The sequence below is a fragment of the Halichoerus grypus genome, chromosome 1 (assembly GCF_964656455.1).
Source record: "Halichoerus grypus chromosome 1, mHalGry1.hap1.1, whole genome shotgun sequence".
NCBI classification, from domain to species: domain Eukaryota; kingdom Metazoa; phylum Chordata; class Mammalia; order Carnivora; family Phocidae; genus Halichoerus; species Halichoerus grypus.
Window position 1 is genome coordinate 71,531,115 of NC_135712.1, and position 25,273 is coordinate 71,556,387.

General features: G+C 35.5%; 1 protein-coding gene and 1 pseudogene across 1 annotated transcript; one reads left to right on the plus strand and one right to left on the minus strand.

Moving 5' to 3' along the window:
- Positions 1 to 18: 18 nt before the first annotated feature.
- PPP1R2 (protein phosphatase 1 regulatory inhibitor subunit 2) lies at positions 19 to 23,772 on the plus strand. Its single transcript, XM_036080816.2, has 6 exons — positions 19 to 412; positions 11,184 to 11,291; positions 14,358 to 14,435; positions 15,071 to 15,165; positions 20,735 to 20,902; positions 23,083 to 23,772. The coding sequence occupies exons 1-6, from the start codon at positions 291 to 293 to the stop codon at positions 23,127 to 23,129; spliced, it is 618 nt and encodes a 205-aa protein (XP_035936709.2). The 5' UTR covers positions 19 to 290; the 3' UTR covers positions 23,130 to 23,772.
- Positions 9,821 to 10,822, minus strand: LOC118528396 (POU domain, class 5, transcription factor 1 pseudogene; annotated as a pseudogene).
- Positions 23,773 to 25,273: the final 1,501 nt, after the last annotated feature.

Here is a 25,273-nt window from a genome sequence, read left to right on the forward strand (position 1 = left end):
CGTCGCTCCCGCGCTGGGGCACTAGGCCGGCTTCTGTCCGCGGGCCGCGGTTAAGTGTCGGTGGCGGAGGGCGCGTGAAGGGCCGCCAGCCGCGCGGCGTCGGCCGTGGCGTCGGGGTCGTTGTGTCGTGACAACGACTCCGGTAGCCGTCTCCGCGACAGCAGGTGCGGCCGCTTTAGCCCCAGGCGGGCTCAGCGGCTGCCTGGCGAGTCTGTGCTCGCGCCCAGCCCTTTCCTTCCTGGACCCAGCGCCAAGCAGCGACGCTGAGCCGACCGCCGGAGCGGCGGGCAATGGCGGCCTCGACGGCCTCGCATCGGCCCATCAAGGGGATACTGAAGAACAAGAGTTCTACGACTTCCTCTGTGGTGGCCTCGGACGAGCAGCCCGGCAGGAGTGTCGACGAAGAGCTGAGGTGAGAGCCGGGAGCGACGGCCGCGGGTGGGCCCAGGAAGCTCTTCCTTCCTTCCCGGGCGGCCTCGCCTCCCCCCTCCCCCGCCGTTACTGGCCCCGGACCCAGCCCCAGCCCCGACCCCGAGCGCTGACCGGCGGCCGGGGCGGCTGCGTGGATGCGGCTCCAGCGCCGCTCGGGTCTCTCTCTCCTCCAGCCAGGCTGCCGGGTAGAGTGATTTTAAAGAAGGCAGGAGCTATGACGTTAATCGTTTTATTCCTTCTTAAAAGTATACACGCATACGTCATTTTTTAAAACAAACATCTTATCTTTGAACTTTGGGAAAGTGGAAACATTGAAGAATCAGAAGTTTCAAAGATTCACCTGTTAAGCTTTTATTATTTCTTAACTTCATACCTGAGGTATCTAAAATTCTTCAATAATAAAAATCTTTTCTTGGCTTGGGAACCCTTTAAGATCTAGTCTCAAGCCAATACGAGACCTCTCCATAAAAGAGACCCTTTTCTCCATTTTCTAATCGAGCTTCCACAGTCATTCCTTTTTAGGTGAACATTATCAGAAGCATCATGCCACACTCAACTCTCTTAGATCCTGGTTTGTCATTATCTCTACACTAAGAGAAACCAAAATTTTCCAAGTCTTTGGTCTATATTTAATGGAAATCTATTGCTAATTATTTTTGCATCTGCAACAAGAATTTGGAGTGCTTTCTAGTCTTTGTTCCTCTTGAAAGACATAACTAAGCTCAGAACAGTTCAAAAAGGAGCAACTTAAAATGATCCAGTGATATGTACTTAGTCGTACATAGTCACAGGTACACATGTAAAAAGATGTTGCTCGATAGCATTGTGTGTAATAGTAAATAATTGGAAACAACCCAAGGTCTATTAATAAGGACTAGTGAAATATTAATTATGGTACATTTGTATAATGAAACAACATACCACCCTTTTTAAAAAGAGCAAGAAAGATGTTTATGCACAGAGGAAGATATCCAAGGTGCAATGCTCAGTGAAAAGAAAATAGTACCATACATACAGTGTAAAATATACCATTGGATTAGAAGTACTAGGGGTCTTGGGTGTTACAAGATACTAAAAATATAAAGACTCTATATTCTAGAAATAAGGCTTAAGAGAAGTTATCATTGAAATCTGTAAAGTCGTAAAGCTAAAATAAGGGCATTTGTAAAAACTTAGAATATTACAACTAGAGCACACCTGTTTAAGTATCAATTTAGGACTATAAAAAGAACTACTACTTGGTGGTGATAAATTTATAGAAATTTGTGTTACTTTGAAGAAAACATTAAGTAGGATGACAGCTTATACTCATGGCCTTCTGGGATTGAAAAGGACCTTAATTTGTCTCACAACTCCTACGCTCCCACTCTCTTTTGGATGCTTGACTTATATTCTCTAACAGGAAATTTTCCAACCTCTATTTTGGGTAAGTTGCTTCAAATGGGAATTGGTGGGGAATGACGGCTGTAGGTTACTGAATTAAGAAAACAATCTCACTGGAACATAGCTATAGCAGGAAGACTAAGATAATTAACCAAACAAACTCTAGAAAGCTCTTATACAGTTTCAGGGTATTCAACAGCAAGAGTATCGTTCTCACTGGGATTTATGTTATTTAGTTATTCTTAGTGTGAGCTTCTTTTTGTTTGGCTACCAAGTGGCTTGTTTCTTTTTGTTTGGTTACCAAGTGGCTTATTGTTTTCCCCTATCTTTCTCTGCTTATCTTCTGCTTATTCTCAACTTGGATCTGCCATAATTTCCTGTGGGCTTACTCAAAGAGTTAGCCTCTTTCTGTAATTGGCTGGGGTTTACTTCCAGGTATTTCTGCCTTGAAAGCCACTACCCTAGGCTGCTAGCAGGACAGATTCACTTAAAAGGGGCCTTTTACAAGGTTCCAAGGTGGATGATTTTGGTTGGCTTGTCTTAGAGGGTTGGACAGCTCGTAAGTCTTCAAAGGGAACTACCAAGCTCTAATTCATTGAGGTTCATGATGTTTGTAGTAAACAAGTAGTAAAAGGGACCGGGGTTTTTCATTATCAGTGTTATATGTCTGTAAAGCAAAGAAAATTCTGTTGGTGATATAATACACATTATTTATGTCACAGCTTATGCAAACATTATTAGCAATTTTACGAGAGCGTCTTTGAACAGAAACAATAAAGGTATAGTTGAACTCTCTTTGTAATGTTTAATTTCATTTAATTACAACCGGTATTCCCCTTTTGCTATAAAAAGGACGGAAAATAATTATTTTATTTAATACACTTTATTAATACACTTAAAATTCAGAAACTAGTAAGTGTAGTGTAATGGTTTAACTTTAAATGTTGGAACAGAGTATAAGGCAAAAGAATCTCATATTAATGTGAAAATGACCCAGGATCTAAGTCAATTCTTGTTATTCTCAGCAGTCCTGTTCTATAATCACCACAAACTCTGAATTAGTGAATACTGAACCATTGCTCCTAGGAGAAATAACAGAGTTAGGTTCCTACAAGATTCCTCCCTCTTTTTTTTTTATATTTTATTTATTTATTTGACAGAGAGAGACACAGCAAGAGAGGGAACACAAGCAGGGGGAGTGGGAGAGGGGGAAGCAGGCTTCCCGCGGAGCAGGGAGCCTGATGTAGGGCTCGATCCCAGGACCCTGAGATCATGACCTGAGCCGAAGGCAGACGCTTAACGACTAAGCCACCCAGGAGCCGTTTAAAACAACGGATTCAACAAAAACACAAAAAAGTAGAAAACGTGTTACTAAATGGACGCAAAAGAGACACTTATTTACAGTTTGAGAGCTGAAACAAGGTAAAGTATCAATCACCTTGTTTAACAGCTGGGAAGATGTGCGTGGAGCAATCAGAATTGTCCCTGTTCTGCGACATGTCTGTGAGAGACGGAGAAAGCGCCTCCCTCATGTAAGACTTTGGAGTTACAAATAAATTTTATCAAGTAGGCAAATTTGTAAATACAGAATCCACAAATAACTGTATCTTTTATTGGTGACTTTATCAAGTAAAATGCAGTGGTAGTTTCCTTTTTCTGCACACTCCACTTCACCCCCTCCTCATTAGTTGTGAGGATATTGTTTAACATAACATTTTATTTAGCATGAAGGATATTACCAAGGGATTTTTTTTCTTTTAAGGCCAGAAGTTGAGTTGTCCTATTTCATGTGTCTCTAAACTCTTTTATTGTGTATCTTTTTAGTAGGAAAAAATTCAAATATGCTTCAGATATGTTTGTTTATAATTTATCTCATATATTACTATTATTAGATAATATTTCAAGGCTCAGTATACACTTAAAAGTAAGATTCATATAATGCCATATTTCAAATAATCTTAGAATTTTTTTACGCAGTTCTTGTCAAACTTTTTTTTTTTTGTCTCAGTGCTGTTATTTTCTTATTCTCTTTATGCTTTGCATTTGTACTGTTATCTTCGATGAATGGTTTCTTCAGTTACCACTTGTCAGATACCATTTTTTGAGGGTTAGTTCAATTACAACTGGATAGAATCTGTAAATCCACATAATCAGGCATAGATAAATCAGCATATGGTATCACACTATTCAACTAGTTAGAACATCACTGTCATCTCCTATGATTTTGGAATTCCCATTCTATCAGGATTACCTTGAATATAGTGTACAACTTGTAAAGGTCTAAAATAATAGATCTAATGAGTAGCTATGTGCATTTCATCAAAAACAAGAAACCATTGATTCTAAGATGTACTGTGATTTTATGTACCACCAAGAAAGAAGAAAATACTGTGAATTATAAGATGCCATCCATTTTAAGATACGCTGTTTTCAGAGAGATTAAAATGAGAATGTGCATTTTTAATTGGTGAAAATAAGAAATTAAATGTTACTAAAACTTATGAGAAGTGTTATAGGTTAGTGATTAATCTGGGACTAGATTGTCTGGGTTTGGATCCTGTCTACTACTTATTACCTCTGTGACTGCCTGTGACTTACTCATTATATCCATGTGTAGTTTAATTATATTAAATGAGTTAATAAGGGGCGCCTGGGTGGCTCAGTCGGTTAAGTGTCTGCGTTGGGCTCAGGTCATGATCCAGTGGGGAGTCTGCTTGTCCCTCTCCCTCTGCCCCCCGCCCCTGCTTTAAAATAAATAAATAAATAAATAAATTAGTTAATAATTGAAAAGTTAGTTTAGCTCAGTATCTCACCCTCAAATGTTAGTCTTATTCAAGTAGAAATAACTATAGGAATCTAATTTTTCCCACATCTCAGTAGATTGTTTTATACAATATGCATTGAAGTCACTATGTTCCATTCAAATTCAGTAGTACTCTTAGGTAATGTAGGCGAATTCTGCTTAAAAGCATTGCACTTGAATTAATTTCCTTTAATATAATTTTATATAAACATGTTTCAAATTCATCTTTTTCTGCCTGTAAGGGGATTTGGACTATAAAGCCTCACTGTACTGTAAAGTTTTCCAAAAGTGACTTTTTGATTACTGATTGCTTTTTAACTAATTGTTCAGTAATTGTATCAAGCTTCATAGTCTTGTACTTTGTCAACCTATGTAAGTTGAATCTTTATTTAAAGAGAGAACCTTTTCTTGAAGTGTGCAATTAAAGTTTAACACCTTGAAGCAAAATCCTGCTTCCTACTCCAAGTGTGGCTAAAACTTACCAAATGAGCAAATCACAAGCAACAAGAAGTAGGGGTAGGTCTTTGAGGCGGTATCATATGAGCTATCAAAGTGAAAGTGAGAAGGGGTGACTTTTTCTGGACCAGATTTAGGCTGTAGGAAAACCAATCTTCCAAGAGGGAGGGGGTAAATGAAACCAGCAGGTACTTTCATCCTCCCAGCACATCTGCGATATAAGTGGTGGTGCCCGTATTTTTTCTAGGTAGAGATAATGAACTACAGAAGGTCACACAAGCAGCTTGGAATCAAACTCACTTTTGCTTTTTGGATTTTGTTACTCTGTAACTAATGTTAATTCTGCCAAAACTTTAGAGATGCTAATTTCCGTATTTAGTGTCCTCTGCTGACAGTTCCTTCTACTTCACTACCTTCCGCATAAGAATTCCTGGCATGCTTTGTAATCTGTTGTTTTATGCCCTTATTTAAATTGATGTTTTTGCAAGATATTGTTCTCTTCTTTGGAGCTGAATAATTCTAAGAATTTCTTTTGCTCTTAGTATTGTGTTGAGGAAGTCGAGTAAAGCTTTGAATACATAAAACTTTAGTTATTTTAATAGTGGAAAATAAACTAAAAGACAAACCAGGAAGAATTTGGGTTACATATAATGTGGTTATATATAATGTGGTTTATACCTTATATGTATCTTTGGTTTGTATATACATAACATGGTGTAAATCTCTACCTTTGAGTTCTTTATGTTTTTCTACATCATTGTAAGTCTATATATACAGATGTACAAGAACTTGCTCATATTTCAGTGTAAAGAACTTAGATTTATGAGGTTTCCAATAGAAAGGCAAAGGATGTAAACATAATTCATAAAAGGAAAGTAAAATAACAAAGCATTTCTTCATATTTATAAGGTAATGAACAAAGAAACATAAAACAGCTTTCAAATAATGATTTGTACTGCTCAGGTGGAGATAACACATACACAAATAACCAATCTTGACAAAGTTTTGGTAATTACTGGGGACATTACGTATTGTTCTCTCTTTTGAAGCTATATGGCAACATGGAATGAACTGTAAAGCTCCTGATGAATTTTAACCCAGATATGCCTATCCTAACAAGTTATCCTAAACATATCATTAAACAGAATATGCACAAATGTGTTCATTTCTGCTTTATTCTAAATAGGAAAAACTTGGATTCAATATAAATATCTAACATTGGGTGAATAGTTTATTATTGAGTATTATGCATTTATTTAAAAACTAAAGACTAGAAAATACAAGTGGCTTATTATAATAAAATACATATACTAATAGCTTCCATATCAGTAGATGTATTTTTTATATATTGTATCTACTGTTTTATAAATAAAATATATATACTAATGCTTCCATATCAGTATATGTATTTTTATATACTGTATCTACTGTTATATGTATGTACACAGTTTATATTTTCTTGTATATACTGATAGCTTATATATTTTTATGTAATATATATTATTTTATATAATAATGGAATTTGCAGAAATCAAAATTGCTAGTGGGCTAGGGTGCTGGGATTATTAAATTTTATCCTTAATTTTAAGAAAACATTATTTCTGCTTGTATCCTACAGTTCTTTTTTTTCCTGTTATCTCACAAAATAGATATATAGGGTGTTTGGGTTTCCACCCATTAGAGAAACCTTTCAAACTCCTAACGGTCTGTCATTTTTCTATCCTAAGCAGTAATGATGATAAGTTATCATTTTTAATTCAATATTGTTAACATCATTTAGGAAATAACTTGTTTTACTTTGAAGTTAGGAAGTACCTAACAACGTCATTAATATGTGTTTATTTTAAAGTATTTTGTTGTAATACAAATATGGAAAGGTGTGTTAAATGTAATTTTAAAGTTTAAGAAATTATAAAATTACAAATTAATATATTTATATTATAAAATTATAATATATTTGTATTATAAAATACCCCTGTAACCACCATTCTGGTCAAGAAAAAGACCGTTTCCATCACCTCAGGACTGCCCTTTCCAATCACGCTCTTTCCTCCCCTGTCTCCCAACATAACCACCTTCCTGACTTCTATGGAAATCACATAAGTAAGTATACATCCCTACACACTTTAGTTTTGTCAGCTTTTGAACTTTATATAGAGGTGTGCTAGCTTTCTTATACAGTATCTTTAATAGGAAATCTGAATAAGACTGTCTATTAATGCAGGTTTATGAAACTTTTGCTTGTGATTTTGTTTCTGCCTGGCACTTAACCTCAGCTGTCATTTCAGAGGCATTTGTTCTCTCAGGAGGGAACATCTAATTATGGTATCCTGAGTCTCCCTTTGCTTATTAATTGGATTGCTTTCTTCACAAACTTTATCTAATTCTCTTAAAGCTTGTGTACGTTTCTTTCACAGTTCTTCTAATCAGAGCTGCTTGATCATGTCTGCTGTCTAAAATCTTTAGAAATATATCTCTCCACTATGAGTTTCCTTATATAGCATGAATAAACCTAGTCATTTGCTTTCTAAATTCACAGTAATTTATAGATAAGAACTATATAACAAAATGTCTGAAACTATAGACTTAGTTGAATACAAAACTGGTTGCTTTTTAGAAAAATTCGTTCTGTGGCAGATAGAAATTTTTCAAAATCATATAAATGTTGAGTCTTGCAGGGCAAGGTGGAAGGCACTCAGTTCAAAAGCAATTTTAAACATTTCTTCAGGATAACCTTTCTCAACCCATTCTCTACAGTTCTAAGTGAGATATGGTTTCAGGATTTTTAACCCAAAACTGGATTTTAAAATCATAAAAACTCCTTATGTTTGTGTGGTGTTTTTATAATTTGATTTTACAGACATTATTTCAGTTGATTCTCTCAATAACCCTGTATTGTAAGAAGGACTGTTACTAAAACTCCCATTTTATTATAATTTCCGTGTAGAGTAAATATAGCCCAAAAGAGGGTGTTTGTTGGATTTGCCTGTAGTCACAGGACTAGTGAAGGGTACCTGGAACTTGAACCTTAAACCTTAAACATGCTGGGATTTTTTTGTGTTTTTTTTTTGTTTTTTTGTTTTTTTTCTGCCACAAGACCAATTATGTATTACTCAGATAGCAGCTAGACATATAAAAAAAAAAAAAAAATCAGTATTATAAAGCAGGGTCCATTTTTCCAGTTTAGTTCACTCAAGTGTTTTTTTAATACTAGTGAGCTTTAAATTTGGTTAGTTGAAAGTTCAGGTACATTCCATGCTGAATTAAAAAAAGCAACTCTTTAAAGAAGAAATCTTGTTTCTGTGCTTCAGTTAATGACCGATATGTCTTAATTTTTAGCTTCTTAACAAGCTTTTAAGATTTTGACTGTTTCATGGTGAGGAGACATCAGGTAACTTCTGACTGCTTTTAGGGGGAGAATGGGAGTTGTTGTTTCAGTCACTTGTGGAGTATGTCTGGACCAACCTTTGTCTCTTGATAAAACAAAGGATAAGCAGCTTGAAGTTGTAGTCCAAGTACTTAGTCTGTAGTGGAACATTAATCAGCTTTAAAAAGGAAGAAAATTTTGATATATGCCACCACATAGATGAACCTTGAAGACATTAAGTGAAATAAGCCAGTCACAAAAGAACAAATACTGTGTGAGTCTATTTATGTGAGGTACCCAAAGTAGTTAAATTCAGAGACAAAATGGAATGGTGGTTGCCTGGGTTGGGAGAGGGGAGGATGGGGAGTAGTATTCAGCGGGTAGAGTTCCAGTTGGGGAAGATGAAAAAGTTCTGAAGATGGATGGTGGTGGTGGTTTCACAACAATGCGAATGTACTTAATGCTGCAGAACTGTACATTAAAAATGTTTAAAATGGTGAATTTTATACAGATTTTTCTACTAAAATATGAAGAAGAAAAAAGTGCTTAGTCTGAAATAGGGTGCTTTGGAGAAGAAAGCAAGAGAACATAAAAGTCAGGCTCGCCTGCCCTGAGCAGGCACATATAGTTTACAGGTGACTCAGGGCATGGAGAAGGGAATATGATATTAAAGTTTAAGAATGTCATTTTTCTAGAACATTTCAGAATCTGGGTGTTGGTAGGTTTAGGAAAATTAAGAATATCTACAGTAAAACCTCACCAATGTGTGCAAGTGCAGAAAAGATTTGAATCTATGTAAAATCTACATTGATTTTTACAGTTTTATTTTCAAGTACATAACCAAGGCACAAATTGTATATGTAACAAAATATTGTTGGGTGGCAATAATGAGTAGATCCAAAGAGTTTGTAATTAAGTCATCTAATTATTTAGCACCTTAAAAGTTGTGTAAATATTTTGTTGAATGGATATTACTACGGATGTTCATAAAACACTTATTTTTATTTTTTTTAAGTAGATTTATCTAAAGTACCCTGAATATACCATTTCTTAGCAAACTCTTATTTTTCTAGATTTAAAAAAAAAAAAGGCTGAACTATAATTTTGTTTGCAACCTAAATCTTTATTAATGGTATTTAAGTTCAGTGAGGTATTCCCTGTAGTTTTATGTTCTAATTCTTTTGATTGTTTTGGATATCTCTGAAAAATTAGGCCAAGGAGGTATTCATTGTTTTTTTTAAAAAAAATTTATTTTTTTGTGTGTCCCAGGCTTCTTTATTTAAGAAAGTGATGAGTGATGTGGGGATTAAAAACAAGAGCATCCTTGAACTTCACCTTCCCTCCAACCAGTTCCCCCCAAATTCCCTGCCCCCACATCCTTTGCATTCCTAAATCCTTTTTTAATGAAGAACTTAATCCCAAAATCCTGGTACAAACCCCGGGTTCTCTTTGCCTAGCTCTCCCCCTTCCTCTGGCCGCCATTCCTGGGGAGGGTTGGCATCTCAGTTTGAATGCATGGGAGAGCGCAGAGTGGTGACAGACAGAGAGGGGGAAGGCTTCACCCTCAGAGAGAGGGACTGAGGAGTACAGCGTAGTGAAGTGAGGGCCCCCGTAGCCTGGGGTACCAAAATGGGGTCCTGGTGCCAGAGGAAAGGATACTCGTGCCCTGAGAAAGGGGACCCAGCAGCCTCAGAATCCTCTCCTCGCTAAGAGTCACTGCTTCATCGTTTGCCCTTCTGCCAGCGATGGCAGAACCATGCTCAGGCCACATCCTTCTCAAGCCCAAGCTGCTGGGCAGTGTGGCGGATCGGCCGCAGGGTGGGTTTCTGGCACTGCAGGCACATCACGTGTTTTCCACGTTGCCTCTCACTCGGTTCTTGGTTCTCGATCCTTGTTTGGTACTTGTTCACTTTCTCTTTCGGGCCTGCACAAGGGTCTCTGCTTTGCATATCTCCTGTAGATTTTTGTTGTCAGCTTCTCCCATCCACTTCTGCAGCTTACACATGTTCTTGAAACTGAGCTGCAGAGCCTCAAAATGGCAGATAGTGGTTTGGCTAAACACCTTCCCAAAGAGAAATCCCCAGGGTGAGCCCCACATTAGCCTGAGTATATCTCAGGGTGGTCCTCTTCTGCTTTAGGAGCTTGGCACATTGTTCCAGGTCTTTCTGCAGAGCTTTGATGTCCTGGGATTACTCAGGGTTTTGCTCCAGCTTCTCCTTGTCCGGCTTCACAGCCCCAAGTGGGGCAACGCTGGGCTGGGCAGGGGTAGGGAGGCCCCCTCACAGTTGCTTTCCACTGCAGCTCCTACTTACCTCCCTGCTTGCCCTCCAGCCTGGAGGTCTCCAGGCTGCGTTGGGGCACTAGCCCCTCTCCAACCTGAGGTCCACAGTAGGCAATCCCCCGCAGAACTCATAACTGCAGGAGGGCACGGGGGAATCTTCTATAGGCCAGATGAAGCCTAAGCATGTCATAATATAATAGTGTCTTGAATATCTGGTGAAGATTCTGAATAGTGTGTTTTTAATACGTGGGTACTAAGTATTCTATAAAATATTTATTTTATTTTAATTACTTACGGCTTTTACCCTATGTCCGTTTCTATTCCAAGAAAGTATATGTAAAAATAGAAGGTAGCAGTCAAATAGAAGTTGAAATGTGGGATTTGGATGTTTGTCAATTTTAGATGTGCACCTTTTTTATCTTTTACTTCACTGAGGAAATTTTTTTTCTTTTTAATTTTAGTAAAAAATCCCAGAAGTGGGATGAAATGAACATCCTGGCGACATATCATCCAGCAGACAAAGACTATGGTTTAATGAAAATAGATGAACCTAGCACTCCTTACCATAGGTAATGTTTTATAGATTCATTCCTTTTTTGACTTCCATTTTGCATTCCATATGAGCTTCTGAATAACAGCTGATTTTAAGTTTCTCTTTGATTTTATATTTGTTACTGGAGCATGAATCAATAACCCAACTGCATATTTGTGTATAATAGTATAAGTAATATGTAACTTTTATTTTTTTTTAAAGATTTTATTTATTTATGAGAGAGGGAGAGGGAGCTAGTACGCGCACAAGCAGGGGGGGAGGGGCAGGCAGAGGGAGAAGCAGGCTCCCCGCTGAGCAGGGAGCCCAATGTGGGACTTGATCCCAGAATCCCGGGATCATGACCTGAGCCAAAGGCAGGTGCTTAACCCACTGAGCCACCCAGGCATCCCAGTAATATGTAACTTTAAAACTTGGGGATCTAGGAGCACCTGGGTGGCTCAGTCGGTTAAGCATCCGACTCTTGATTTAGCCTCAGGTCATGATCTCAGGGTTGTGAGATCAGGCTCTGCACTGGGCATGGAACCTGCTTAAGATTCTCTCTCCCTCTCACTCTGCCCCTCCCCATCCCCCCCTTAAGAAAAAATTGGGAATCCATTTTGTACATTATAATTGTAGTAGTAAATGTTTGTTTGCTGTAACTCAGTGGTCCCTAGCCACTGATGATACACACAGATTAGTGACTTCTGCCTTCCTTAAGATAATCTATTTATAAAAAGGAAGATGAAGGTTGGGCTTGTTTGCTTTCTAAGTAGAAATCAGGAGCTTACTCAATCCCCGCAGAAAAGGATTACTTCACAGCTTTTTTTTAACCCATTCAAAGACAAGTGGTCATTACTATTGTTCCATGTCCTTATTTTTGAACTTATACTTCAGATAATTACATTGTGATTATTGGCAGTTTTGAGTCTTCCAGAATTTTTTATAGTGTGTGGTAATAATTAGTGTGAAGACAAAAATAATGTACCAGTAAGCATTATGAGAAGATAGAGATTCTAAGTAGTAGAAATACCTAATCAGACCATGCCCTAATTTGTAATGAAGAAGATTTCCAGGAATGAAGTACTTTGTCTATGAAGGAAGGTAACATAAATCCAGGAGTTACTGTTAAAATAGAGTTAAGAAAGTCTATATTTTGAACCAGTGGATGAAAACTTTGGAAGGTAAGTTGAGATAACTTATAACTTGTTGATAGCAAAAACAGTAAAAACAAGAATAAACATGAAGATGTTGACAAAGGTAGAAATAATGAAATAGGTACAGGTGCTGAAACTCAACACTAATAAAGCTTGAGGGAAGAAATGGACATATCATTTATGGAAAGTTTATACTCTCATTTTTCTTCTAATTACAAGAATATACTTTATATCTTAAAGCTTTTATTGTGCCGGAAGCCACGGTCAGGGCTTTCTTCCTTTTCAGTAATGGTAGTAGATAGACATCCCTTCCTTATCTGTGTTGGTTGGAAATATCTATCCTAAAAGAATTAAAATTGAACGTGACTCAAAAAGTTGTAGGCATTATTTTTAGACTGTTTATATTTAAAATATAATAAATCTGAATGGTATTTATTTAGTACTGCTTTTTTTCCCCCTTTACCTTACCCATATCCTTCCTCCGGGAGTTGCCGAAGTCATTTGGTTCCTAAGTAATTGAGGCTATATGTATGTACAGATATATGTGCTTAGCTTTTATCGATTTAGTGCTCAGTTTTACCAGTTTCTTTCATGGCCCTTTTTTTTTTAAAGAGTTTTGTTTAATAGAAGAGGATGCTTTTTATAGAAAGATCATGTTATACTATCTAAGAATTTCACATGGTTAGTATACAGAAGTTACTAATGCTTTTATATATACGTATGTATGAATATACACACACACCAAACACACACATGTAGTTTGCCTGTAAATTTTATAATATAACATAGAGTTGTCTGTAAAAGTTCTACAAATTGATAGATTGTTTTATTCTACTCTAATTATATCCAATAATGTAAATAACTTTATTTCAACTTCCCATGGAAAAAAGAGCATCATCTAAACTATAGCACTTATTTAACTTGTCTCCTCAACTACCAGGAAAGATATAAATCAGTATTTTTTTTTAAATATAGGTGACTTCTGCTTTTATACACTTTTAAGTGGCTTGAGAATTAAATATGCCCATGTTTGCAGCTAAGTGGGGAGAAAATTTTTTATTAGAGGATAGATTGGGAAAGCTAATAGCTTTTAAATGCTCTGAATTAGGTCTTAGGATCTTTTTTTTTTTTAAAGATTTTTATTTATTTATTTGACAGAGAGAGACACAGCAAGAGAAGGAACACAAGCAGGGGGAGTGGGAGAGGGAGAAGCAGGTTTCCCGCTGAGCAGGGAGCCCGATGTGGGGCTCCATCCCAGGACCCTGGGACCATGACCACCCAGGCGCCCCAGGTCTTAGGATCTTAATTATGGTATTTTACCTAGCCTTATGTCTGCGTGGATCATTTGTTTCTGTCTTCAGGTTGATGTACAAATATATATTCTAAAACCAGACAGTGGTTTTGTTTTTGTTTTCCTACATATTTGTTCCCTCTCACTGGATGGAATAATTGAAGTTTTTTAATTTTTTACAAATGATTTGAGTTCTTAATATTTATTTTCATGGTTGCAGTAGTGGTTTTTTAAAATCATTTGGAGAGTTTTTTTGATTGATGCTGTATTTTCAAATATTTGCATGGAATAGAAACAATTTAAAATTAAGCCTCAGGGCACCTGGGTGGTTCGGTCGGTTAAGCATCTGCCTTTGGCTCAGGTCATGATCCCAGAGGTCCTGGGATCAAGCCCTGCATCAGGCTCTCTGCTCAGCAGGGAACCTGCTTCTCCCTCCCCCTCTGCCTGCCACTCCCCCTGCTTGTGCGCACACTCTCTCTCTCTGTCAAAGAAATAAAATTTTTAAAAAAATAAAATTAAATTAAGCTTCAAATAGGACAACAGAGCTATAAATATGTTGATATTATAACTAAATCAATAGAATTATGGTTCCTTACCTTGTTTTTCTGCTTGAAAAATTACAGTTTAGGTATTAATTATAATGTGCTTGTCATTCTAGTATGGTAGGTGATGATGAAGATGCATTGAGTGATTCAGAAACCACTGAAGCCCTGACCCCAGATATCTTAGCTAAGAAGTAAGTACTGATGACTGAAGCATTTTCACTTACACATTTTCACTTGTTTTTAATTGTTCAGAGTTGAAGCCATTCTACTATACTTGTACAAGTGTAAATAAAAAGCATGAGCTAAGTTTATTTGGATTTTCCTAGCAACTTTTATAGTCTTGTCTCTAGATTAAAATCAAAGTATGCAGGTAGCAGAAAATTTAGAGTACTAGAGCCTGGTACACAGATTCCTTGTGTCAATCCCCTATGCTTTTGTGTTTTTGTTGTTGTTTTAATTAATATCCTATGTTTTAAAGATCAAAGTAAGATGGTACATCTGGCTGGCTCAGTCAGAAGAGCGTGCAGCTCTTGGGGTTGTGAATTTGAGCCCCACATTGGGTCTATACCTAGAGATTATGCAAAAATAAGTGGGTTCATAAACAAAAAGCTCTATCTCTTTGCTTTGATTTCTGTCACCTTCCACTTTTCTTATTGCTTACTGGTTTCTATACTCATTCCCACTTTCTTTTTATTTTCCTCATCAGGTTATAGCTGGCATATTAATAATCTTTAAATGTTTTTATGAGACTGAAGAGTTGAATGAATGAGACACTCAATAAAAGAATATCACAGTGTTGATTTCTTTGTAAATGATTGTTGTGTAGATTAGCTGCTGCTGAAGGCTCAGAGCCAAAGTATCGGGTTCATGAACAAGAAAGCAGTGAAGATGAGGATAGTGACCTCTCACCTGAAGAACAAGGTAGTTGATTTCCTTTTCAGCAGTGTGCTAATAATTTTTGCTAAAATAAATCCATTATTTGAAGGTTGTCAAGTAGTTTTCCTTTTGGGGAAGTGGATGGTGGAAGGTTAGGGAGCAACATTTTTATAATTCAGATTCTACTTATGTGGGTTTATTGGATAACAGCTTCCCTCCCCCCTGCACACATACACCACCTCCCTTGGTTTCAAGAATTTGGGAAAATATTACCATCTTTTAAGTAATTATAGTTCCTTTGTACTTTTTTCTTTTTTACTGTCTGATAGAGAGTAGATGCTCAGTAAATATTAATGCTTTTAGAGTCATTGAGTGTTTGGATGATCTTAAAATGGATAGCAGAAAGAGCTAATTTCCCAATTGCTTGTGCTTTTTCTGTTTTAAAACAGTGGTGAAACTTACCAAATGAACCAAGATGGTCACATGTAGAGTGAAGATCTTTCTTAGGTCCCATTAAATAAAAAAAGAACAGTAATGTCATAGTCAAGGAGATTAAAGAGCCTTTTCAACAGGGTTGGAAGAGGCTCTTGTAGCCCATACAGTACATACACAGTTAAGGCATTGCTACCTACTCACAGTTTATTTTTACAAGTAACAGTGGTTATCTGTGGAGGTAAGAAGAAAAGGAAAATATTTCATCTTGTTGCTTTTTACACTCTTTGAACCATGTGAGTGTACAGTCTTTTCAAGAATTAAAATTGTTTATATAGTGTTTAACTATTTTTTTAATTTTATTATGTTAATCACCATACATTACATCATTAGTTTTTGATGTAGTGTTCCATGATTCATTGTTTGTGCATAACACCGTGTTTAACTATTTTTAAAAGGAAAAACCAAACCTATGTATAGGAAAAAAGATGCAAGAAAAACACAAACACACCCTCACAAGAAAGAAAAAGAAAAGAGTTAGTAGTGTACTTGAAGCCTTGAAATGTGGATGTTACCTGTACTGTAAAGAAGTTCAGCAACTTTAGAACTGAGATTCTGAATATTGCTAGTTAATTGTCAGAATCTTTGTTATGTGTAGCTCCTAAGGTATAATTTGCTACTCCTGTCTGTCATCTTCAGAATATAGCTTATTCAACAAACTATGATGGTCTGAGCCTAATTGTTGTACAAGAGAAAAAAATTTTTACATATAGCCTAATCCCAAGTTGTATTATATTATAGGTCTTGTATTCTCAGTGACTAGTTCCTAACTTATTATCTAAAAATATACTCCAAAGACCCTTGAAAACGGTTTCAAATATAAATTGTTTCTGGAGCTTGTTTCTTCATTATCCTCTTAAAAACATGATATATTGAGAACAGAAATTTATTATTAGTCTATATTGTCAGTTTTCATTAAGGGATTTTTTTTCCTCCCTCCCCCCAAATTGTAGTTCCAGAATTAGCCAGCAGGGGGAACAATTTCGTTACAAGTTCACAAGTTCAGTTCTTACTAGTAGGTACTGACTCCTGTAGGTGTTTATTGCTTTTAAACAAATTACATATCTGAAAGTCCTTGTTTATTGATAGAAATTCTTAGAAAAAATTATCTTGTAACTGATAGCATAACAATTAAGATACTGGCTGTGGAATCAGACAAATCAAAGTTTGTACTCCAGGTATGTCGTATGTCTAATTTGTAATTTCTCTGAGCCTCAGTTTCTTTAAATTGACATCTATAAAAATATTTAGAGGTACTGTGAGTATTAAATGAGATAAAGAATTTAAAGCACTTAACACTGATTCTGTCATATTGTAAGTGTTCAGTAAATAATAACTTGTAATAACTTAAATAATTGGTGTATTCTCCATTATTTTATAGAGTAGTAAAAGAAAATATAAAAAAGGTAATTCACTTGTGAAGTTCACATGGAGAGTTGGTTATTGTTAGAGCCAGGCCTAAAATCTTAACGTCCTTGTACTCTTTGTAGTATGTTGCTCTACAATACAAGGATTATAGGTAAAATGAATATAAATAGTCAAAGAAGATTGAGACCACTTGTGTTAGCATCTTTCTACAAAATGAATATATTGTATATTTTAAACTTACATAAAGCATTTTGAGTATTCTAAAATTAGAATGTATAACAAGCAAAACCAAGTTCAGCATCTCTTAGAATTAAAAAAAAAATTTTCTTAGACTGTAAATATTATTCACAAGAGAGAAATACTGTAATGTCAACTTCTAGGAATAAAAAATTGCAAATTAAAACAGCATCATGGGGGCGCCGGGGTGGCTGTGTTGGTTTAGCAGCCAACTCTTGATCTCGGCTCAGGTCTTGATCTCAGGGTTGTGAGTTCAACCCCTGTGTTGGGCTCCACACTCAGCATGGAGATTACATACATACATACATAGTACATAAATAAGCACACAGCATCATGGTCCCTTTCTTTCCTTTCAGATCAACAGAGATTAAAAAGAATGAGTTTCTCTTTGGGTGTGAATGTAGAGAAATAAGTTACTCATGTACTTATCGGTGGGCATGAAAAATGGTTTGGTTTTTCTGGAGGGCAATATGGCAATATACGAGCCAAAAGCTTTAAAAGAAAATGACACGCTTTGATCTAGCAATTCAGTTTCCCAGAATCTGTTCTGGTGTTTTGTAAACATTTTTGACTAAGTCCTACATGTTATACATGTATGCATAAATTACAAAAAGAAAAATTTCACAAAACAGTACTCACCTTTAGTATGTGTAATGCATTGCAGTTTATTTTTTTTTTTTCATTTTTTAAAAAATACTGGTTGTAACCCACTAAGGAATCCTGATGCACGGTTTGAAAAGACACTAGTTCACACTGAGAAAGTAATAGAACCAAAGCACAAAATGTATGTGTATTACACTCTAAAAACATTGAAAATACATAGAGGGAGATTAGAAATCTTTGACCAAGAAGAGAGAAGTGGTAACTCAATACTTTATAGCCATTTAAAAATTATATAAATCTGCTATGTACATGGCAGAATTTTACTATATCTTCATATATCTAATTATCTAAACTCTGGATCATTTTAGGGTGAAAGAAAGGGTCATATTATACTTCCTCAGATGGTAGGCATAAACTGAACCTTGCCTGGGCAAACTGGGACATATGGTAATTGTAACTATATTGTAAGTGAAAAGATAGCATATATAAAAATATAGGAGTTATTTTTAGAAAAATTTCTAGAAAAAATTCTAAAGTGACAAAATATTAATGGTAATTTCTGAGTGAGGAAATTGAGTGCTTTTTTTTTTTTAAGTTTCTACCATGAACATGTGTTACTTTGTAATGATAAAAAGTGTTACCTTTTGGGCGCCTGGGTGGCTCAGTTGGTTAAGCGACTGCCTTCGGCTCAGGTCATGATCCTGGAGTCCCGGGATCGAGTCCCGCGTTGGGCTCCCTGCTCAGCAGGGAGTCTGCTTCTCTCTCTGACCCTCCCCCCTCTCATGCTCTCTCTATCTCATTCTCTCTCTCAAATAAATAAATAAAATCTTTAAAAAAAAAAAAAGTGTTACCTTTTTAGTAAAGAGATGTGGAATTGGAGGCAATCAGAACCATTTTTTAAAATTCATTATTGAAGTACAATTGATGTTACATTAGTTTTCAGATGTACAGCATATGGATTCAACAATTTTGTACCTTACTCAGTGTTCATCATAAGTATAGTCACCATCTGTCACTGTATAATATACAGTGTTATTGATTATATTCCCTTTGTTGTACTTTACATCTCCATGACTTAATTTATTTTGTCACTGGAAGTTTGTAAAACCATTTTTTTGGTTTTTTAATATTGGGTTTTACATCATTTGAATACTTGAAAGGCATCACTAAAAATTTAGTCACGAGGATTTGGTCTTTTTATTGGCCTCTTTTTTCAATTTTACTTCCCTCTACCATATGGTATTCTCAAAGAGTAAAATAAATCACAAAAGCAATTCATAAGTAGAGAAGAAGAAAGATGCCTGGCAAGATCTTGGTCGTTTGAAACAAATGTTTATGGAATACTGAGTTGGTGGTCTCAGAACTTTCCTTTTCCCAACCCAAATAGAGGCTGAAAAGTGATTGATCAGTACTAACAAGAACGATAAATGCCTGCTTTTGAAACATAAGTAACTGTAAGTCATCTGTAAGTATAGATGATTATTAAAACTTAGAGGGAATTAAAGGAGACTGAGAAAGTGCCTTGAGTAGCCTTATGCAGAGATTTCTCTATGCTTTTTTGGCATTAAAATACTTCCATGAATATAATAAAACTCTGATAAATGAATTTTAATGCTCTTGTTTGACAAAATAAACAGTTGGCAATTTTATGTCACCCCTTTTTATTTACCAGTCTAAGAAATTTTTAAATCTTAGAACTATTTCTACAGAAATAGTCTTTAAATGCTGTTAATAAAATATGATCAGTTAAGTTGATTTGCTGCTAACCCTGTGTTTCTATGGTGAAGACTATAAATGAAAGAATAGTCTAGGATTTCTTCACTGTGCCTTATAACAGCTTTTTCTTAAAATTACTCTGGGAATGAAGTTATGTTTTAGCTAGCAGTGTTTTAAATCACTGCAGTTTCTTCATGGATAATGAGAATTTTTATTTTTTTGCTAATAAGAATTCTTTTTTAAAGATTTTATTTGAGAGAGAGAGAGAGAGAGAACACGAGCAGGGGGGAGAGGTAGAGGGAGAAACAGGCGCTCAGCTGAGCAGGGAGCCCCACAAGGGGCTCGATCCCAGGACCCTGGGATCATGACCTGAGCCGAAGGCAGATGCTCAACTTCCTGAGCCACTCAGGCACCCTGCTAATAAGAATTTTTGAGGGAATTTGTAATTAATTATAAAAATGGAAGACTTGAAAATACTAAAATTACCCCACAGTTCCTTGTCCCAAAATTAATCATGCTAATTGTTGTCTTATTTTCTGTGTGTATGCATACACGTGCATGCAGACTTTTTACCTGACACATATATGGTATTATATAGCTTGTTTTTTTCCTCATTTCAATTCTTTCTGGAGATTTTTCTTATGTCTTTAAATTTTCTTCACAAATTTACCTAGTAATGGTTTTATTCCTATTTTCCCATTAAGATGTACTTGAACCATCTAAAGCAGAGGTGTGCAAACTTTTTCTGTATAAGACAAGATGTAGGTTTTTCAGTAAAATAAATAAATAAATAAATATTTTAGGTTTTACGGGCCATATGGCCTCAACTGCACCTATTCAGCTCTGCCATTGAGCTCAAAAGTAGCTGTAAGTATTATAGAAACAAAGGAGCACGATCATGTTCCAATAAGTTTTTTTTAAGATTTTATTTATTTGAGAGAGAGAGAGAGGAAGAGAGAGCATGAGCAGGGAGGAGGGGCAGAGGGAGAGGGAAAAGCAGACTCTGCACTGAGCAGGAGCTCTACTCGAGGCTGGATCCCAGGACCCGGGTATCATGACCTGAGCTGAAGGCAGACGCTTAACTGACTGAGCCACGCGGGCGGCCCCCAATAATAGTTTATTTACCAAACAGACGCAGCCTGTATTTTCCTAATCCTTGAGCTAAAGACTTCCTAAACCTACTTTTTGTATCTTGTAGAAAAAAAGCGGCAGTTTGAAATGAAAAGGAAGCTTCACTACAATGAAGGACTGAATATTAAATTAGCTAGACAATTAATTTCAAAAGACCTACATGAGGATGAGGAAGATGAAGAAATGTTAGAGACTGCAGCCGAAGAAAGCATGAACATGGAAGAGTCAAATCAAGGTTAGATGTTTCTGAAATTATCACTGAGACACTTGTGATTCTTTGTGCCTAAATAACGTACTTTATTTTGCTTTACACGTTTAAAAAACCTCAGAAAATTTTTTTGAAATTCGTTTAAATTTATTATGCCAAACTTTCTAAAATCTCAACCCCTGTGGCCAATTTCAAAATAAAGTTTTTATGCCCAGAGGTGTTTTGATTTAAGACTATATGTATATGGCTGGGTTTTTTCATTTGTTTACTTGGCTTAAGCAAGGATGTTTGTCTTCACATTAAGCTGTATTTTGTTTTTGATGTTTCATATTATATTTTATCTGTCCTACCAATCTAAATTAAGGTTTAAACTTTTTAAAAGAAGCATGTTTTTAATACGGAAGATTTGTTTTTAACATCCTTTCAAGTACAGAGTATGTCATATCTTTCCAATATTGATTCTTTTGACTACTGGATTGACAAAATACCTGTCTGATTTTTATTTGTTTTTAAGTCTTGGACAGTCAGCCCTTGCAACCTGCCAACTCTTGATCCAACATAGTTAATAGATTTTATTTATTTTTTTAATTAAATTCTGGTATTTAATGAAGGTGAATCTTCTATACTGCTAATGCAGATTTTGTGCCCATTTACCTACTCTTTGTACTTGAAAACTGTTGCTTTATACTTGAAAACTGGAGATGTAACTTTATTTGTTGTGCCTCAGATGGTTAAGCCTTAGGAAAGTAACTCATTATTATATTACTGTTTTGATGAGCATATATGAAATATGAATGATTCTGTGATAGAACCTGATGACTCTGTGTCTCATTTAATGTCCTAATTACAATATTTTTTATTCCATATTATGCTTTAGACTTTCATTTTGTTTCATATAGCATTTCACTTCCATTATATTCACCATAGTTGTTTTTTAGCTTATATTTAACTGAACAAACTTCATTTTAAGTAATTATTGTTACATGTCTCTCTCTTCCTCTTTTAAAGTTTATTATCCATTTTTAGGTGACATACCCTAATCAGTCTTTGTTTTCCATATCTTGGGGATTTATTTTGATGTATTCAAAATGAATGTTTTTTTGGTTATAACTTTTCATCAATTTTTGCTCAGACTTTTAATATCAATTCTTAGTGACTCTGGCAAAGCACTAGGAATGTCCTTCATTTGCTGGAGATTTGCATCAGTAACACTGTGTCAAAGATTTAAAGGATTTTTTTTTAAGATTTATGTGTTTATTAAGGGGGGTGGGGAGAGGTAGAGGGAGAGGGGGAGAGAGTCTTAAGCAGACTCCTCTCTGAGGTCAGAGCCCAATGTGGGGCTCCATCTCATGACCCTGAGATCATGACCTGAGCCAAAACCAAGAGTTGGACACCTAACTGACTGTGTCACCCAGGTGCCACGGATTTCTTTTTCTTTAAGCCGTGGCTTTTGAAAAATAACTCTGGCCTTTTCTCTGTCATTGCTGGTAAGATACTAGATTTCACACATTTAGTACATAAATACATTTTTTTCTTTTAAATTCAGTAAATGATTCTCCAATTTTCAAGTATAAAATTTGTGTTAGCTCACTGCCTGATTTTCCTTCAATGACAGGCTTATATTTTATCATCATTAAGTCCACAAGGATAGAAAAGACTATGTAATAAGCCTTAGGGAAGTAAGTTCCTTATTTGTCCTCTACTCTTTTTGAGCCCTTAAAAAAAAAAAAAAGTCTTACCAGCTTTTAAAATCTCCAGGTTCTATGTAGCCCATTACTTTATGAGCATTGTCATTCTCCTCTCCCCAACCTCTGCCCATCTTCATCTATTTTATTGCTGTTTTTATAAAAAGAAAAGTACCATGTTTAGACGCTAAGGAAATATTTTCTTGTTTTGAGATCTTTTTATAACTTCGGATATTTGAGTTGTCTTAACTGCTACTTTTGATTTATTCACAGAAACATTTCAATCTGAAACCTTTTGTCCCATCACCAAGTAGATACTCTTGTTCTGCTCTTTAGAATATTTAGGAGGTATACTGATTCTTTTATGTCAGACTAATGAGCCTACATCAAACATCCTTATTTGTTTTTTTAGGTTTTTATATTTATCATCCATAGCAGTGAAAGGGGACTTTAGCTCAGGTAGTTCCAAGGTTGGCAATACACAATAAATTATATTGACTTTTTTTTCTTTTATCTTTGCAGGACCTACTACAAGTGACCAACTGCAAAACAAATCACAGAGTTCATAGAAAAGATTTGTTCAACACTGTAATTGTCAGATACAGACCCTGTTACTATAATACACTGCTTCTTGTTCTCAACAATTCATGACTTAAGTACCAGAATGCATACCAGTTATTATATATTGCCAAGAATTAAATGACTTTCGAGACTAATTAGACGGAAAATGCCTAATTGATACATATATTCTTGTGCCTAGTACTTCACCACAAATATAGCATAATGTCATCAGTCCAAAACTGCATTACTTTTGTAAGAACACTGGTTAATTTGTATATTATATAGCTTTTTATGCTTTAGAGGTTAAAATAATATCTTTTGGGGGGATCTAATTTATTTTCTTCACTTCTAGGTGTGATAGCTCTTATAAAAAGTGGTTTTTTTTTTAAAAAAAAAAATCAAAATCCAGTTGGAACAAGAGATTATATAAGCTGGTAAATATTCAGTCAGTCTGAAAAGTATTTTAACATGTGTCTTCAACTTGATTTGTCTGTTCAATTGAAAAGGATTATAAGAGTAACTTGCATTTTCTGGCCTACTATCTTTAAAATTCCCCTTGAGTTTCTTTATGTTTACAAGGACAGGATTGAATTTTTCCTCATCAAAACTAGCTTTTTTCACAAATAAATGATCAGGTTAAACTTGCACTAACATCGGCTCTGTTTTTTGTACACTTGATGGGCAGACTTTCAGATCAGTTTTTTATAAATACAATTCTGGTATAGTCTCAACATTCCCTTTATATACCTGTCTTAACCTCCTGTCTTTGTTTCTTACTCCTTTCCACATATACACACACAGCCCTTTACTTTTACAAAGCGTAATAAAGATTGTCATGAAATTAGGAACTCTTCTTTCTCTCACATATTCTATCATTTGCTGCTACAATGAAATGTTTGACTATCAATGCCTATTAGTTCTAATACATGGAGAAAATTGAATAGCGGCCATACTATAGACAGGAAATACAGTTCAACTGTGGAATTTCTACACCTCTCTGATTTACAGCTTGCTAATTAAATTGCTATAATTAGTTTATTGTTTGACTTGATTAGACCTTAGAAAAACAACTTAACAGGTTTTTTGCATGATGAGAGAATTGTGTGTAATCAGTGATATGATGATAGTTCCTGAATGTACAGACAGAAGTAATCCTGAATACTTTTTAATTTAAAAACTTTAAATAGTCCCTGCTTTAGGGGAATATGATAATGTATACTATGACAAATGTGCTTTATTCTTCTAACACAGTAAGATCTGGATTTTTTTTCCTGAAATGAAGTGCAGTTCCTGTGTTAGTTTAGTGATAGTTTCATTTCTAGTCAATTATTTGTATCTTAATTTTTTGTCAATACCAAAAGAATTCATTATATGAACAGACTTTTAAAATAATTTCTGTATATTGTATATATGAAATGGCTTTTATTGAACAGCTTATCTTCCACTTGCAAGTTTATGAAAATACCAATATGTCAAAATAAATAAAAAGTGGGAGAATTCTTTGCTGTTAGAAGAATGTGCTTTTTATTTTGAATGACTTTTTTTTAATGGGATCCAGTCAGAGTACTTCTAAACTATATAGTATTCTGAGTGAAACTTACGAGCTCATTATACCTCTGATTTATAAACAAAATAGTGCTTATGTCTGCTTTCTGAATTTAGAATGTCAAAGTATTCTTACTGGTTTAAATCCACTTTGGGGAATTTAGCTGATACATATGTGTATACATATGTTTATGCACATAGACTTCTGTTCTTGGTGTTCTCATTTTGAGTTCTGAGAAAGTATGCACATACTCTTTTATATTTGTAGAAATAGCTGCTATATAGTGAAGAAAAGGTAGGATCTTTAACAACTGATTTGCTTTGTTGTTTTCTACAAACTTTCCTGAAACTTAAATCACAGGCAAACTCTCATTTCCGGTTTCAGGAAGTACATAAGTATTTCAGAGGAGTAAGACCTGAAAAATGACAATGCGCAGTAGAATTTTAGGTAGTCAGATAAAACAGCTTTCTTGTCTTGAGTTCCTCATTGACATGGTATTGAACTGTATACAAAAAATGAATATAATTCAAGTTAGATTTTCCTTTGGAGAAAGTTAACTGTCAATGTTCAGTTCTAGCCAGGGTAGATTTTATTTTCAACTTTGTA

What these genes read in the sequence shown, in the direction of transcription:
- PPP1R2 (XM_036080816.2), top strand. Translation starts at nt 291, where the DNA reads ATGGCGGCCTCGACGGCCTCGCATCGGCCCATCAAGGGGATACTGAAG. An exon ending in CCTAGCACTCCTTACCATAG is followed by an intron (nt 11,292 to 14,357) that starts GTAATGTTTTAT and finishes TTGTCATTCTAG; the next exon opens with TATGGTAGGTGATGATGAAG. An exon ending in CCTCTCACCTGAAGAACAAG is followed by an intron (nt 15,166 to 20,734) that starts GTAGTTGATTTC and finishes TGTATCTTGTAG; the next exon opens with AAAAAAAGCGGCAGTTTGAA.